At 36.5% G+C, this 18,926-nt stretch overlaps 1 protein-coding gene across 1 annotated transcript in view; it reads left to right on the forward strand.

Moving 5' to 3' along the window:
- The window catches only part of sema4c (sema domain, immunoglobulin domain (Ig), transmembrane domain (TM) and short cytoplasmic domain, (semaphorin) 4C), a 50,212-nt gene that overhangs the window by 14,213 nt on the left and 17,073 nt on the right, over window positions 1–18,926 (forward strand). Inside the window, exons 2-6 of the mRNA XM_078789189.1 lie at window positions 7,184–7,338; window positions 10,516–10,578; window positions 13,463–13,561; window positions 16,367–16,463; window positions 16,958–17,077. Of these exons, the coding sequence (XP_078645315.1) occupies window positions 7,184–7,338; window positions 10,516–10,578; window positions 13,463–13,561; window positions 16,367–16,463; window positions 16,958–17,077 (534 nt within the window). The remainder of the gene's footprint in view (window positions 1–7,183; window positions 7,339–10,515; window positions 10,579–13,462; window positions 13,562–16,366; window positions 16,464–16,957; window positions 17,078–18,926) is intronic.

The following is an 18,926-nucleotide window of genomic DNA, read 5'->3' on the forward strand; positions in this document are numbered from 1 at the left end:
GTTCCCCAAAATCTCACAATACACGGCCCCAGTCATCCTCTCTTTAATGCAGTGCACTCGTCCTGTCCCATGTGCAGAAAAACACCCCCAAAGCATGATGCTACCACCCCCATGCTTCACAGTAGGGATGGTGTTCTTCGGATTGTACTCTTCATTCTTCTTCCTCCAAACACGCTTATTGGAATTATGACCAAAAAGTTCTATTTTGGTCTCATCTGACCATAAAACTTTCTCCCATGACTCCTCTGTATCATCCAAATGGTCATATGCAAACTTAAGACGGGCCTTGACATGTGCTGGTTTAAGCAGGGGAACCTTTCGTGCCATGCATGATTTCACATCATGACGTCTTAGTGTATTACCTACAGTAACCTTGGAAACGGTGGTCCCAGCTCTTTTCAGGTCATTGACCAAGTCCTGTCGTGTAGTTCTGGGCTGATTCCTCACCTTTCTTAGAATCATTGAGACCCCACGAGGTGATATCTTGCATGGGGCTCCACTCCGATTGAGATTGACCGTCATGTTTAGCTTCTTCCATTTTCTAATGATAGCTCCAACAGTGGACCTTTTTTCACCAAGCTGCTTGGTAATTGCTCCGTAGCCCTTTCCAGCCTTGTGGAGGTGTACAATTTTGTCTCTGGTGTCTTTGGACAGCTCTTTGGTCTTCGCCATGTTACAAGTTAAAGTCTTACTGATTGTATGGGGTGGACAGGTGTCTTTATGCAGCTAACGACCTCAAACAGGTGCATCTGATTCAGGATGATACATGGAGTGCAGGTGGACTTCTAATGGGCAGACTAACAGGTCTTTCAGGGTCAGAATTCTAGATGATACACAGGTGTTCAAATACTTATTTGCAGCTGTATCACACAAATAAATTGTTAAAAAATCATGCATTGTGATTTCTGGATTTTTCTTTTTAGTTTATCTCTCTCACAGTGGACATGCACCTACGATGAAAATTTCAGACCCCTCCATGATTTCTAAGTGGGAGAAATAGCAAAATAGCAGGGTGTTCAAATACTTATTTTCTTCACTGTATGGACAATTTGGAGTCAACAATTAACCTAGCATGTTTTTGGAATGTGGGAGGAAACCGGAGTACCCGGAGAAAACCCACGCATGCACAGGGAGAACATGCAAGGGTGGGATTGAACTTGGGTCTCCTCGCTGTGAGGTCTTCGCGCTAACCACTCATCCGCCGTGCAGCCCGATTTGATTTGAATTAAAAATAAGTGGAAGAATATTCTAGATTTTTAACAACAAATAATATTTTGAGTCTTTACACAATAACCTCAATTCAAGCCACTTTATTGTAAGATTGTATGGTTGGGTTTTTCTTTTATTTTTACAAAAGTCAGAACATGTTTAGCTTCCCCCGTCATGCTCTCATTCTGTCTTCCACCTGACTTTCTTGTTAGCTCTCCATCTTTGCAACAGAGAAATGGCTTCCATCCTTTTTGTGTGTGTATTTTTTTTCCCATGTGTAAGACAGGGTTTGACTTTATTCTGGTGGCGCTGTCCCACACTCCACTGTCTCTCCCGCCTCTGTCTGCCTCTGCTCCCCATGTTTGTTACTGCTTCAAAGCTCTCCTTAAAATAGGCCTTTAATCATAGGTTGGTGTGTGAGTGGCTGGGCGGTTGGAAGCTATAAGCAGGGGTTGGATATATTTATAGCAAACAGGGAGGGGGGGGGCACAGTGAGAAGGATGATGGAGGCCAATCCCCAAAGTCAAAGGTCTGAAGTAGAACTTTTTTTTTGCAACACGTGGATGCTCTTTTGCATCCTCCTTTTTCCTTCTTCCGCCTCCCAAAGTTTCAGAAGAATTTGTTTTTAACCGGACCCCGGATGACGAAGCTGCATTACTAATTCTTGCTTCTGATTGGTTCCCTACAAATTCCATATGATTGATTTCCTAGCTTCAGGCAGCTTCTGCTTTCTGTTCATATGAAAATGAGCTTTCTTATCTTTTAAATGGAGCCCCTTTTTTATCCAATTGAAATACATCTTCTCAGCTGCTGCCTTGAAGGAAAACATCACAATCCATGAGAGACAGCAGTTTTTGTTGAGGGAATTCGAATTTGAAAGTTTGGCTCGCTCAGCAGACCGATAACTGGTTCTCAATAAAGTTGCATCACATTTTTAGAGCCTTTACTTGGATTCACTGACATACTACTACTCAGTTGTAGTACACATCTGTACACAACTACAACTATTTACACAAGTTATATGTAATTATTTTTATTTTAAATGTGAATTGCTGAATGATATCAAGTATTTTTATGACCAGTAAGCACTTGGAAGGGTCTGGTGGGTTTTCGAGGCTTGCGATGTGATCGTCTGTTGCCTAACCAGCTGTACTTGGAAGTTGTGGGCAGCGGATGTGGCTGAAAGGGCCAGGCAGAGGTGGCCAAACGTGCTTTTTATTCAGGTTTTCAGTTAATAATATGAGACTAGAAATAAATGCAAGGCAAGTTGTGGATACCGGCATTTTTTATGTCGTTTTTTTTTAATATTGGCTTCATTTGGCTTGAAATAAGCTATGAAAATAAATGTTACAAAAATGAGTAGCTCCATTTTCATTTTGTAAAAGTATCTCTCACAATAAAAAACCTTGGTGACCCCTAATATAAGCAGTAGTAGATCTAGACACTGTATATATGTGATCGGGGGCGGCACAGCGGTCGAGTGGTTAGCGCACAGACCTCACAGCTAGGAGACCAGGGTTCAATTCCACATCTCTGTGTGGAGTTTGCATGTTCTCCCCGTGCATGTGTGGGTTTTTTTCCGGGTACTCCGGTTTCCTCCCACATTCCAAAAACATGCTAGGTTAATTAGCGACTCCAAATTGTCCATAGGTATGAATGTGAGTGTGAATGGTTGTTTGTCTATATGTGCCCTGTGATTGGCTGGCCACCAGTCCAGGGTGGTACCCACCCGCCTCTCGCCCGAAGACAGCTGGGATAGGCTCCAGAAAATGAATGAATGAATGTTAATATAGATGTTAAAATTCTATCTTATGTCCGCTAATCAGAGCTATATACGATACCACAAATACCGTTAAAACCAACTCCCCTGCACCGCATCACAACAAAACATCCAAAAACAAAACTTCAGCACTCTTACTTGTTTCATGTTTAAAATTTTGTTCCTTATCTCTGAAGCGGTAATTGCTTATTCTCCCGCAATCTAAAGTGCTATTACTCAACTAAACATGGAGATCGCCATCTTTCTAAACTCACCCAGGGCTCGAGTGCTCCACCCTCACGCACAAACTCTTAGCCGGTGGCTCTGGTGTTGAACTGAATTGACCCCTTCCAAGCTAAAAAATGATAAGTTGATATTTTCCACTCTTTTATATGATCATATCTATATACAGAAATCCAATATAATTCATATTAGAGTCCTCAAATACCAAAAATGGTTCATGGTTGTATTTAGGTCATCTTGGGCCACTACTGTTAATCCTGCTCTGATGTAAACATGCATTTTAAAGACATTAGTGCAAAGATGGCAGTGAAATATTATGGACAAGGGTAAGGAAAATCCGAAACAGGGAAGCTCGGGAGGAGAGCGATGAGAAAGAGGAAAAGTGCTTAACGAAAGGAAGTGGCAGATAAGTAGAGAAGTTAGCTTATTATCTGAGGAGCAGCAGCATATAAACATTGGAGGGGACATACAAATGAGCGAGAGAGAGAGAGAGCGGTAGAGAGGCGGCTACCTCTGGGGGGATTTGAACACATCTGCTGCTGTATCACACACACACACACACACACACACACACACACACAATCATCAGTGTAGCAGTTCTCTGGGGTACCAAACCACTGATTCGAACTACCAACAAAGTGGCCCCTTTTAGTGATGGGTGGCTCTGTCTTAATGTGAAGATACCGCTTAATGTAATTACCCTACCCTAGACAGTGTGGTGACCCCCGTAATCAAGTGACAAAGGAAAACCGGGTACACTTGTCAATCAAATTTCAGCGCTTCAGTCTTTTTTTCAAAAAATTTCAAAAATCGTTTCATGACTATATCATGCTGTTTTTTGTGGTTCAATACTGTCTATTATTAGTCAAAACTAGGAATGATCCGATCAGGGTTTTTTTTTATCATGCCGATACCGTTCCAGATATTTCATGAGTGAAGTGGTCCGATACTAATACTAATACTGATCACATATTCATTCATTCATTCATTTTCTACCGCTTTTTGGAGCTGGAGCCTATCCCAGCCTATCCCAGCTGTCTTGGAACGAGTACACCCTGGACTGGTGGAACATGTAAACTCCACACAGAGATGGCAGAAGGTGAGATTGAACTCGGGTCTCCTAGCTGTGAGGTCTGCGCGCTAACCACTTGACCGCCGTGCACCCCTACATTAACATTAATTCATTCATTTTCTACCGCTTATCCTCACAAGGGTCGCAGGGGGTGCTGGAGCCTATCCCAGCTGTCTTTGGGCGAGACTGGTCGCCAGCCAATCACAGGGCACATGTAGACAAACAACCATTCACACTCACATTCAATTATTCAATTACAATTTGGAGTCGCCAATTAACCTAGCATGTTTTTGGAATGTGGTAGGAAACCGGAGTACCCGGACACAACATGGGGAGAACATGCAAACTCCACACAGAGATTTCCGAGAGTGGGATTGAACTCGGGTCTCCTACCTGTGAGGTCTGCGCGCTAACCACCCGACCGCCGTGCAGCCCTACATTAACATTAATTCATTTATTTTCTACCACTTATCCTCACGAGGGTCACAGGGGGTGCTGGAGCCTATCCCAGCTGTCTTCAGACGAGAGGCGGGGTACACCCTGGACTGGTCACTACCCAATCACAGGGCACATATAGACAAACAACCATTCACACTCACATTCATACCTATGGACAATTTGGAGTCGCCAGGTGATTTATACGGATGATGACGACGGCGCCATCCGCAGTCCCAACTTCTTTTGGACCACATCCCAGGTGGTTCGTTCTGGTTTATGGTGTTATGGGCATGCCCCTGATGTATGGGAATGTAACCGTGGCTATGATCTTTTTTTTCAGTTGTTGAATTATTTCACTTTATTTGTTTTTCTTTCTGTCTGACATGCTCTATACCTTTTTGTATTGCCCATTTTGGGTATTGACACTGTTTTCCACTAAGGATGATTCTTTTTCTTTACCTTGTTTCCACCATGTCTTTGCTAACTTATCTGTATGCAAGTAAATATGAATATAGTTTCATTTTTTTTCTGCTGATGGGACTGTTGCACAAGCGTATTGTGATTTACTCGTAATCTCTTTTAGATTGTTTTTGTCAGCATTTGTTCATGTTATTGTCAACACAATTGTCTCCCAGTTTGGCAGACCTGATAAAATTTGCATGAATTCTAAGGCTATTCAACGATAGCCAATTAGATTAAGAAGCCTCTGCGTCTGGTTCCCAGATAATGAAGCAGCCTAATCATACCTACAGATTGACACCCATTCAGGCTCCCGATTTTTGCATGTATCATTTTGTTGGAGTTTTTCTCCACTTGCCATTATGCTTCCAAATCTCCACTCAATACCCGTGGTTCTCAATTATTTTCTGTCAGAAATGTTTTTGCATCCCCCGGATTTGAAATAATATTAAGAAACTGATAATATGTATTTGTTTATCTGTACTGTACAAACTGAACTCGAAACCGAAACCAACAAAATGGAGCACAGTGAGAAATACGAGCAAGATTATATGCTGAGTATGACAAATTCATACATTTTTTGGAGGTCTGTACTTATATCGAAAGTCTTCCCTGTCGCTAACGCCTCCCCTGACAGATGATCGCGATCCACCGCCCCAGAGGGGCCGACCCCACTATTTGGGAGCACTGCTCTACACAGAAATATAGTACTCTACATTAATATGCTCAACACTACTGTTGAGCAGGGGTGTCCAAACTTTTTTTTTATTTTTTATTTTTTATTTTTTATTTTTTTTTATTAGAATATAGTGTATTTTAATTTAAAAAATCCTTTTTTCTCAATATTACAATTATTTTTCCAGGAGAAATATGACTTTTTCTCATTAGATTACAACTTTTTTTTCCAATTATTATTCCAATTAATTATTTTTCAATTTTTGCTATTTTTATTTGATTTTTTTTACTATATTTTATTGTTTAGAATGTATTTCAGGTACTTCCTGGCAACCAGTCCAGTGTGTACCATGCCTCTTTTCAAAGCCAAAGCTGGGATAGGCTCCAGCATACACCTGCGACCCTAACGAGGGATGTGCTACAGGCTGCTAATGGCCCCGAGAACACACTTTGGAGACCCTTTCTTTAGAGTTTCTTAATAGTTAGTAATTCATGTCAAGTTTTACATACATACATATACAGTACATCTATATAAGTCATCAATTTATTAAATATTCTACTATATTCTAATTATACAACTATTCTGTTGTTACTGTGGTCTTTATTTCTGGTTTGTTTTGCTTCAGTCGTCAGGGAAAACATGGTCTAATGGGAAAAATAATCATAATTGCATCTTGTTTATTTGCACAGCCTTTCTAAATTGGAGGACTTTATCTCACTTCTGACATACAGATCTTTTAAAGTTATCTGATTTTTCCATAAAAATGCCTAAAAAAAAAAATACAATCTTGGAAGGCTTTCAAAGCAGCTTCTCTTCTGAACTCACCGACTGTAAATATGTATTTGTTATCAGTAAAATTCCGCATTATGTGCTAATAATGGGTACAGAATAGAAAGTTGCTAAAACAAAAAAAATATTTTTATTATTATTATGCATTTTTTTAGATTCTTTATATATAAAAAGCTGGTTATTGTTGCATAGGTTGAACGTAGGCTTGGTTGATGTAGGATGATATTGGCTGAAAAGCAGAATTACTGTCCGTTTGTGTTGTATAAGAAGCAAGAAATGCGTATTTAGCCGGATGAAAGCAAGTTGGGGGGGCCATGTTGAGGGTTTGCGCGGTGGATCGGTGGTGTGAATAAGCAAGGATGTGAACACATTTGTGTGAAACGTTCCCTTCCGCCCTCTCAATTGAACAAGTGTTGAGTTATATGATGTAATGCCGTCATTTCCAACCTATAGCATTTGATGATAAATAATATATTTTTGTTTATATGTGTACAAACAGGTACAAAAACTTGTATTCTATATTTGTGTCTTCATCCAGATACGTTGGACAGCATGGCGAGGTTCAGCATCCAGGGAGTATTCAACTACAGCTTGCTGACTTTGTCGGAGCACGAGAGAGTTTTGTACGTCGGCGCACGCGAGGCGCTGTTTGCTTTGGATCCCAATGACATTAGCAGACAGCTCAGGCCACAGGTAACGACAATAAAACACATACACAGTCAAACTGCTTAAAAGCTTTTGTAAGAGTTCCTGCGTTCTTGGGACTTTATTCATTTATTCTTTGAAAAACCTTTCCGTTTTTCCACCAAAGTTACCCATCTAAAAAGTATTTTGCAGAGACCAAACTTTCTCTGAAAAAGTACTTAGAATGGAGTTTTAATGCTGAGTAAGGCTGATTAGTGGGATATGCTTGTAGTGTTTCTATTCATCCGCCATGTGTAAGCTAGTGTGCGGACCACATCATCAAATCATTCGTCAGGGTGCAGGAGTCGATCTCCGCACGAACACAAAGTGGAAAGTGTGTAGTGTGTAAAACTGAGCTCTATCTTTTTTCTTTATGATATTATCTCATGTTTCATATATAGTCCCATTATAATGTGTTCACTGGTTTGTTTCTTTTTCTTTTTTAAAGCTCCAAAAGTATTTGTGGTGTTGCTCGTGTATTTGCATAATAATGAATGTATGCAAAATACTGCAATAATGTCTTCACAGAGATTATCACAGTTAATTAATCACAGTTAATTAATCACAGTTTTTAGCACATATTTTGATTTTTTTTTTACTTTTGGTCATCTAATGAACAGCTTTAGGGCTACAACTATAAATTATTTTCCTAGTCGATTAATCTGAAGCTTGTTTCAATTAATCGAGTAATCAGTTAGGCTCTAGACCAGGGGTGGGCAAACTTTTTGACTCGCGGGCCGCATTGATATGACAAAATTTACGGGGGGGGGCAGACTATATATTTTACACGTAACAGTCCACCTGGTATTATTGTATCTGTAAAATTGTCATGCAATCTGCTATTATTATTTATTATTTTATATTTATATTTAAATATTTTAAAAATAATAAAATATTATAATAATTACAATAAAATGAAAATAATAATTATTATATTATTATTATGTAAAATGTGCAAATATAACAATAATATTATATATAATTAATATAATAATTAGCATTGATATAATTATAATAATCATAGTAGTTCTAATAATAATTATAATAATCTAATAATAATAATAATTATTATTATTATTATTATTATTATGTGCTTGTGTCCCTTTTTTCAGGAACACTTTGTAAACAACAGACCATGTCAAAAAACGAAATTGATAAAACCACCAAAAGGTTGGCTCAGGCCATGATGCCAGGTTGTATGTTGAGTTTAAATGAAATACTTTGGAAAGATTGGGCGGGCCGTATTCAAACACTTGGCGGACCGGATGTGGCCCCCGGGCCGTAGTTTGCCCACCCCTGCTCTAGACTGAGCAAATCAATATGAAGCAAACACAGTCAGTGGTTTGGTCTGCAACATATCAGAGAACAGGCTGAAATTAGAGAATATTTACATTTTTTAATTAAAAAAAGCATTAATTGAACTCCAAAGTAGTTGTCATTAATTGGATAATCGATTCATCATTGATTAATTGTTCAATTTAAATGCAAATATTGACCTTTTTGTCTTTTCACGTTGCCCATGCCTAATGTATTATCTGGGAAAAAACAGTTTCAGAATTAAAGTTTAAAAACATCCAGATCTTACAAAGTTTTCCCATTTCTAAATCAATTTTTTTTGGTACTGGGGGTCATTTATCCTGGGTAGTGTTTTATTCAGAATATATTTAGCTCCATCCTTCTGTAATAGTCACAGACAGTGGCAACATTTTTTGAATTTGTAGAGAATTTGTGCTGCTTTTGGCTGCCGATTGCTCATACTTAATATCACATCTTGTTGTGTTGCAGTTATTTAAGGGATACAGTATATACACTCACATACAGTGGTATGAAAAAGTGTTTTTCACATTTAAATGTTTCAGCTCATCAGACAAATTTAAATATGACAACTCAACATGAAAAACTATTTTGAAATGAAACTTTTTACTATAAACCTACATGGCATGTGAACAAGTGAAATCTATCAGTCAAAAAGTCGGAAAAGGTTATAAAAACATGTTTAAAGCTTTGGTACTCTAGCAAACCACAGTGAGAGCCATTATCCACAAATGGCGAAAACATGGAACAATGCTAAACCTTCCTAGGAGTGGCAGGCTAACCACAATCACCCCAAGATCGCAGCTATAACTCATCCAAGACATCGCAAAAGACCCCACAAAAACATCTAAAGAACTGCAGGCCTTAGTTAGCAAAAGTAGCCTGCTGAAAAAAAAACATTAACCCTATTAATTTTACCAGAAAACATCTTTATGATCCCTAATTGCCCCATTGCATCTGTCCGCATTTCAGAAAAAGAACATAATCACAACAGTAAAATATGGTGGTGGTAGTGTGACGGTCTGGGGCTGTTTTGCAGCTTGAGAACCAGAATCACTTGCTGTGATAAATGGAAACATGAACGTCTTCTAACAAATCCTGAAGTCGAATGTGTGGCCATCTGTTCATGACCTCAAGATGAAGCCATCTTGGGTTCTGCAGCAGGACAATAATCCAAAACACACCAGCAAGTCCACCTCTGAATGGCTGAAGAAAAACAAAATGAAAAAAAAAGCTAAATTACAAAAATTCTGCCATGTTGAGTAGGCCAAAATTCCTAATAATTCCTAATAAAAAAATTATAGTGTTCAGTTGTGTTTGCAGACACTTTTTCACACCAATGTATTCAGAGAAATTATGGAGCTGGGGCCGGGGGTGGGGGGGCCCAATCCGGGTTGGCTTTGCTCCCTGAGTAATTGGCCTATATTGTGATCAATACAAATACAGAAGGTGTGTGATGGCATCATGAACAGCCTGCAGTCAGTCGTTTGGGGGATTGTTATCTGATTTACTGTAATGAGAACTTATTAGATACTCACACAGCGACGTGTGCACACACACACACACACACACACACACATATGAGCACAGGCTGTTTATGCTTTATGAATCTTGCAGTAAGATAAGACCACCTGTTATCACCCCCCCCCCACCCCAAGCGTGGAATGTCAAGGAAAGGAGCCAACATTCAAAAGTTCCGCTGCCATCTGCCTATCACTCTGATTTTGAGAGTCAACATGTAAAACACTAATTTATGTAGGATCAATTTTTGGAAAAAATATGATTATAGGTTATGTCACTGTTTTGGTTTTTTTTCAACATACAGACAATATGCTGTACAGCAATTTGTTTAATTGCAATTTTTGTTTGCAGATTGACTGGCAAGCACCAATGGATAAGAAGCGGGAGTGTTTCATCAAGGGGAAAAGCAACCAGGTAGGTTATTGCTCAATGGCACTACTGTAGTGAAATGATAACAGCTCACTATCAACGTGCATGCGTGGGTTTTATCCGGGTACTCCGGTTTCCTCCCACATTCCAAAAACATGCTAGGTTAATTAGCAACTCCAAATTGTCCATAGGTATGAATGTGAGTGTGAATGGTTGTTTGTCTATATGTGCCCTGTGATTGGCTGGCGACCAGTCCAGGGTGTACCCCGCACATATATATAGTCCCATTATAATGTGTTCACTGGTTTGTTTGTTTTTCTTTTTTTAAAGCATAATAATTAATGTATGGGAAATACTGCAATAATGTCTTCACAGAGAATATCACAGTTAATTAATCACAGTTAATTAATCATAGTTTTTAGCACATATTTTGATTTTTTAATGGGATTTTTTTTTTTACTTTTGGTCATCTAATGAACAGCTTTAGGGCTACAGCTATAAATTATTTTCCTAGTCGATTAATCTGAAGCTTGTTTCAATTAATCGAGTAATCAGTTAGGCTCTAAACTGAGCAAATCAATATGAAGCAAACACAGTCAGTGGTTTGGTCTGCAACATATCAGAAAACAGGCTGAAATTAGAGAATATTTACATTTTTTGATTAAAAAAAGCATTAATTGAACTCCAAAGTAGTTGTCATTAATTGGATAATTGATTCATCATTGATTAATTGTTCAATTTAAATGCAAATGCAACCTTTTTGTCTTTTCACGTTGCCCATGCCTAATGTATTATCTGGGAAAAAACAGTTTCAGAATTAAAGTTTAAAAACATCCAGATCTTACAAAGTTTTCCATTTCTAAATCAATTTTTTTTTCCAAGTCGGTTTTGGTACTGGGGGTCATTTATCCTGGTTAGTGTTTTATTTAGAATTTATTTAGCTCCGTCCTTCTGTAATAGTCACAGACAGTGGCAAAATTTTACAGTTGTCGAGAATTTGTGCTGCTTTTGGCTCAAACGTTATCGATTTCACTTAAAAGAATAGCATTATCTGTACATTTGTTTACGAGGATTGCGTCCTTTTTATGTTCTTCAGGTATACTGTTTACACAGTGCACCGTGATATTCATACATTTAATGCGACGCCATCGCAGATGCCAGATATATTTTCCTCCTGATTATCCCAACTGATTGCAAAAGCTGTAAAAGTGAATTTAAAAATCATGTAAATGTTCCGACTCCAGCAGCGAGATGCGGATATGGTGTTGCTGCTGTAATGGCAACATTAACTCGATGCACTGAGTCATAGCTGTTCTACACATGGAAGCATCTGTTACCCATTCCTCCCAAAGAGCTTTGTAAAAAAAAAAAAAAAAACACACACACACACTGCTGGCTTACACATGACACACACATTCATTAAAGGAAACCTTTTTCAATAGTAAACATTATTTAATGTCAAATATTCTCTTTACAAAGTCAACAATTCTTAATTTATTCTGTTACTGTCAATACGGTAATACAGTGGATCCGCATTTTTGGGATTCAGCAAACTTTTGTATTCTTTTCATCGAAAATCCACAAGACCATAAACTTAAAACCGAAGAATGCAATGGCATTTCAACTTTGTCATATACGTGAAATGCACAAAATGTATTATTTTTTCCCCCTTACAATATTTGGTCAGGGTGTTTTTAAACTATTTGTAAAAAAAAATCTTTTTGGAATTTTTTTTTAATTAAAAAAAAAAATTTTTAATTCTTAGAATTTTTTTCTTAACATTTTGACTTTATTTTTTTAAATAAAAGAATATAGTACATAATACAAGTACATAGTACAAAATAAAGTACATGTAAAAAAAAATTTGTCTTAATATTTTGACTTTATTGTTTTAAAATAAAAGAATAAAGTCAGCAAACTTGATTAGCAAACTTCAGCAAACTTTTGTATTCTTTTCATCGAAAATCCACAAGACCGTAAACTTAAAACCGAAGAATGCAATAGCATTTCAGCTTTGTCATATATGTGAAATGCACAAAAAAAAAAAAAATCCCCTTTAAAATATTTGGTCAGGGTGTTTTTAAACTATTCGTAAAAAAAAATTCTCGTTAGAATTTTTTTTGTCTTAATATTTTGACTTTATTTTTATAAAAGAATAAAGTCAAAATAAAGTACATATAAAAAATTCTCGTTAGAATTTTTTTGTCTTAATATTTTGACTTTATTTTTATAAAAGAATAAAGTCAAAATAAAGTACATATAAAAAATTCTTGTTAGAATTTTTTTGTCTTAATATTTTGACTTTATTTTTTTTAACTAAAAGAATAAAGTCAGAATAAAGTTCATATTTCCATTTCAGTTTTTTTATGATTTTACAAATATTTCAACTTTCTTTGAAATCTTCATCTTATAATATTATGACTTTTCCCATTATATGTTTTCATTATATGTCATATCTTAATATTTTGACTCTATTTTGATATTTTGATTCTTGGAAAATTACTCCTGATTTTTGTTATGCGTGTGAGTTTTTTTATTGTTTTTTCGTAAAATTATATTTTTAGAATTTTCCACTGGTCAATTAAAAAAAACGGCCACATACATGTATGGGATATGTATAAGCATATTATATTACTGTGTTATGAGGAAGGTTGCATTTGCTTTTTGTTTTAAATGATGTAAACAAGCAAGTGTTTAAGTAAGTAAGTTTATTATTCATTTATTATTTTGCCTTTTTTATTAGTGTCATTATTCTGTGCTCTGTTTTTATTTTTACTTTTATTCTGCATGTGTGTTTTGTGTTTTATTGGCTGATGTACAGCACTTTGGCCAGTTAACTGTTGGAAATGTGCTACATAAATAATTTTGTTTTTTTTTTTTTAGTCTGAGCTATTTTCTGTTTTAACAATTCCTTCTCTCTCCTTCACAGACTGAGTGCTTCAACTACATCCGTTTTCTACAAAGCTACAACCACACACACCTCTACACGTGTGGCACCTATGCATTTCAACCCAAATGCACCTATGTGGTAAGTGTGTCAATCAGAGGTGTCAATCTACACTCAAATAATATACATAGAGTATTTGTCAAGATTCATATGTGAATGTAAATATGATTGCTTTCTGGCATTATTTCTAGGGATGCTCCAGTCGGCCACAGATCAAGTGTAAAATATCTTGCTAGCGTAGCATGTTATGTATTGTAAGGATTCGAATTATGGCAAGTTTTCAAGGCCCATGATGTGATCATCACATCGACACTTCCACGTATGTGCGTGACAGTCAGACGTCGAAAGCAAATAACTGCGAAAATATTTTACAAGAATATTTACATTTTTTTAATTAAAAAAAAGTACTTGTCATTAATTGGATAATCGATTAATCATTGATTAATTGTTCCATTTAAATGCAAATGACCACGTATGTGCGTGACAATCAGAAGTCGAAAGCAAATAACTGCAAAAATATTTTACAAGAATATTTACATTTTTTAAATTTTAAAAAAGTACTTGTCATTAATTGGATAATCGATTAATCATTGATTAATTGTTCCATTTAAATGCAAATGACCACGTATGTGCATGACAGTCAGAAGTCGAAAGCAAATAACTGCAAAAATATTTTACAAGAATATTTACATTTTTACAATTAAAAAAATACTTGTCATTATTTGGATAATCGATTAATCATTGATTAATTGTTCCATTTAAATGCAAATGACCACGTATGTGCGTGACAGTCAGAAGTCGAAAGCAAATAACTGCAAAAATATTTTACAAGAATATTTACATTTTTTAAATTAAAAAAAGGACTTGTCATTATTTGGATAATCGATTAATCATTGATTAATTGTTCCATTTAAATGCAAATTACCTTTTTGTCTTTTCACGTTGCCCATGCCTAACGTATTATCTGGGGGAAAAAACAGCTTCAGAATTAAAGTTTAAAAACATCCGGATCTTACAAAGTTTCGGACTAGATCAGGGCTGGGCAAACTACAGCCCGGGGGCCCACATGCGGTCCACCAAGCATTTGAATCCGGTCCGCCAGTTGCTTTCTTAGTATTTCAACTTTTAACATACAAACTGGCAACATGACTTGGAAGTCGGATGAACAGCTTTAGGGCTACAACTAGAAATTATTTTCATAGTTGATTAATCTGAAGCTTTTAAATTAATCGAGTAATCAGTGAGGCTCTAGACTGACCAAATCAATATGAACCAAACACAGTCAGTGGTTTGGTCTGCAACATATCAGAAAACAGGCTGAAATTAGTGAATATTTACATTTATAAATTAGAAAAAGTACTTGTCATTAATTGGATAATCGATTAATCATTGATTAATTGTTCCTTTTAAATGCAAATTACCTTTTTGTCTTTTCACGTATTATTATTAAAACAGTTTCAGAAGTCGAAAGCAAATAACCGCAAAAATATTTTACTTCATCGGATTGGATCACGGGTGGGCAAACTACAGCCCGGGGGGCCACATGCGGTCCACCGAGCATTTGAATCCGGGGCCCGCTGGTTGCTTTCTTAGTATTTCAACTTTTAACATACAAACTGGCAACATGACTTGGAAGTCAGATGAACAGCTTTAGGGCTACAACTAGAAATTATTTTCATAGTTGATTAATCTGAAGCTTTTAAATTAATCGAGTAACCAGTTAGGCTCTAGACTGACCAAATCAATATGAACCAAACACAGTCAGTGGTTTGGTCTGCAACATATCAGAAAACAGGCTGAAATTAGTGAATATTTACATTTATAAATTCAAAAAAGTACTTGTCATTAATTGGATAATCGATTAATCATTGATTAATTGTTCCTTTTAAATGCAAATTACCTTTTTGTCTTTTCACGTATTATTATTAAAACAGTTTCAGAAGTCGAAAGCAAATAACCGCAAAAATATTTTACTTCATCGGATTGGATCACGGGTGGGCAAACTACAGCCCGGGGGGCCACATGCGGTCCACCGAGCATTTGAATCCGGGGCCCGCTGGTTGCTTTCTTAGTATTTCAACTTTTAACATACAAACTGGCAACATGACTTGGAAGTCAGATGAACAGCTTTAGGGCTACAACTAGAAATTATTTTCATAGTTGATTAATCTGAAGCTTTTAAATTAATCGAGTAACCAGTTAGGCTCTAGACTGACCAAATCAATATGAACCAAACACAGTCAGTGGTTTGGTCTGCAACATATCAGAAAACAGGCTGAAATTAGTGAATATTTACATTTATAAATTCAAAAAAGTACTTGTCATTAATTGGATAATCGATTAATCATCGATTAATTGTTCCTTTTAAATGCAAATTACCTTTTTGTCTTTTCACGTATTATTATTAAAACAGTTTCAGAAGTCGAAAGCAAATAACCGCAAAAATATTTTACTTCATCGGATTGGATCACGGGTGGGCAAACTACAGCCCGGGGGGCCACATGCGGTCCACCGAGCATTTGAATCCGGCCCGCCGGTTGCTTTCTTAGTATTTCAACTTTTAACATACAAACTGGCAACATGACTTGGAAGTCGGATGTCTTATTTAGTAAAAATAAAAAAAAACAACAACAAAACTTTAAAATTAGATTACATATTTGATGTGGTCTGATGTTTAAAGTGCGCCTGAAAAAAGGGACATCAGCGTCAGGTGATCTTGGAATTTCCTTAACTTTTCCCCCTTATTTAGCACCACTGGCCAATAGTACTCCGATTTCACTCATGGATAATCGGTTTCAGAATCGGCAGCATAAAAATCTGATCATAAAACCATTAACTATCCATGCTTATCACTTGGTGTGTGTGTGTGTGTGTGTGTGTGTGTAGAATGCAGATTATTTCACTCTCAGCCCCACTACCCTGGAAGACGGGAAGGGCAAATGTCCGTATGACCCTGCCAAGGGCCACACAGGCCTAATAGTTGGTGAGTAATTCCCTGTGTGTGTGTATTAATAGCATCGAACACCTCCCTCCATATGCTGTTTTGACCCCACTGTCATTGTAAATGACTTACCTAGTGAAAGAAAATTAAAGTAAAGGTTGAGTAAATTAAAAAAATGTTTTTGTAATACTGACAATTTGTGTTGAAATTGGTTACACTGTGTAAAAATGCCCTTCTTGTTCCATCTCAGCTGCATTTCAACTTGAAGAGCAACGTGATTTAAAGCTCTACCGTAGGCACGGAGCATAAATCCTAATCTCCACAAATGACTCCTGCAGGTTTTTTTTCACATCTGTTTTGTTGCCATGCAGAGTGTCCAGGAGTCCAATTTAACCATATGATTCAGACGACATACTTTAATTGAACCTACAGACCTGGTTTCCGTTTTTGTGCTCCCCGAATTAACCGTTGACCTTCGTTATTTTAGCTTGAGTTTAAATAAAACCAAAGTTTTTTGTTTTTTTTTGTCGGGCCAGATAAGGAGCTCTACTCAGCTACGCTCAACAACTTCTTGGGAACGGAGCCAGTCATACAAAGAAACCTGGGCCAGCAGCACTACAGCATGAAGACGGAATACTTGCCTGCCTGGCTCAACGGTAAGTCAATTAGGAGAAAGACTGAAAATGCTCAGAGAAATATTGGTAGTGAAATGGTGGTGGAATAACTTTTTATAGAATTAACAGCACTGAGAGAAAAAAAAAAAACTATGGTAATGGTAATGGTTTTATTTCATTTGAACATGCATCAGATTACAATTGAATGCATCACATAATCAGTTCACAGTTCCACATGTCCAAAAGGAGTAGGAAGAAGCAAAGCTTATTAAATCCTACCTCTCCATCTGGTACTTTTATAATCAGTAATTGTTACATTTGTTCACTTCCTGCTTTCCATAATACAGTTTAAGGTTTTGTTTTTTTTGTTTGTTTTTTTTTTATTTTGTAATTTTTAGTCCCATACCGAAGTCCGAGGTGATATACAATGACATAATGGGTACCATAGTAACTGTCCATATAGTGTATAGTGTATAGTTTGTCTTACAATCAGTAACTGTTACATTTGTTCACTTCCTGCTTTCCTAATATAATTTTTTTTTTTTACTTTATTTTACTTTTATTTAATTTTTTGTCAAAGTAGGAGGTGATATGAGCATCCAATGCCATAATGGGTACCATAGTAAGTGTCAATATAGTGATATATATAGCACATCATGACTGGTTCAAGACTCTTCATCCAAAACAGCTAAGAACGGACAGTAACTAAATTACTATGACATTAAAATATTTATTTATAGTGGATACCCGCACGTTCACGATTCAGCGTGTCACTGTCCGGAAAATGTATCTGTTTAGTCCAGAAAATACGGTAGTTTGTAAAATAAATTACCCGCAAAAAATGCAACTTATACTCCAGTGCGACTTATGTATGTTTTTTTTCTACCTAATTATGCATTTTTGGCCTTGTGCGACTTATACTCCGGAGCAACTTATAGTCCAGAAAATACGGTAGTTTGTAAAATAAATTACCCGCAAAAAATGCGACTTATACTCCAGTGCGACTTATGTGTGTTTTTTTTTTTACTTAATTATGCATTTTTGGCCTTGTGCGACTTATATTCCGGAGCGACTTATGTATGTTGTTTTCTAACTAATTATGCATTTTTGGTCTTGTGCGACTTATACTCCGGAGCAACTTATAGTCCAGAAAATACGGTAGTTTGTAAAATAAATTACCCGCAAAAAATGCAACTTATACTCCAGTGCGACTTATGTATGTTTTTTTTCTACCTAATTTTGCATTTTTGGCCTTGTGCGACTTATATTCCGGAGCGACTTATGTATGTTGTTTTCTAACTAATTATGCATTTTTGGTCTTGCGCGACTTATACTCCGGAGCGACTTATAGTCCAGAAAATATGGTATGTTTTTTTTTTTAAACATTATTAGAGCCCTCAAATGAAATAAAGCTCCTGTAATCATCTTTACATTTTTACTACCCAATATAGTGGACATAAAAAAGAGAAAATAAGACATTTAAAAGACCGGTGCTTGTGCGTGTTGCGATAAAAGTGTTAAGAGAGCTGAGTGGCGAAGCGATTGTCACACAAAACAACACGATTTATCAATGAATATACTTTTGAAAAAGCATTATCAAAGTGAAGACACAAAATTCACAGTGTGATTACTGTGGGATTACTGTATAAGTATTTTCGTTAGAGACATATAATAACATTAAATGCAAATAAATGCGTGTGAATTTTTAAGCAAGACCAACAACATTAGAATATAATAAATCTGTGAATTTGTTCTATTTATTAACATTGTCATACTCAATAATAATTTGAATTTGTCTTCCCATTAATGGGACTTCTGGTGCCGGTGGTCCATATATTATTTTCCTTTCGTCATCTTCTTTGTGAAAAGGTTTGGCTCTGCAGAATTAGCT

The sequence above is a fragment of the Doryrhamphus excisus genome, linkage group LG3 (assembly GCF_037039965.1).
Source record: "Doryrhamphus excisus strain RoL-2023G ecotype Guam linkage group LG3, RoL_Dexc_Guam_v1.1, whole genome shotgun sequence".
NCBI classification, from domain to species: domain Eukaryota; kingdom Metazoa; phylum Chordata; class Actinopteri; order Syngnathiformes; family Syngnathidae; genus Doryrhamphus; species Doryrhamphus excisus.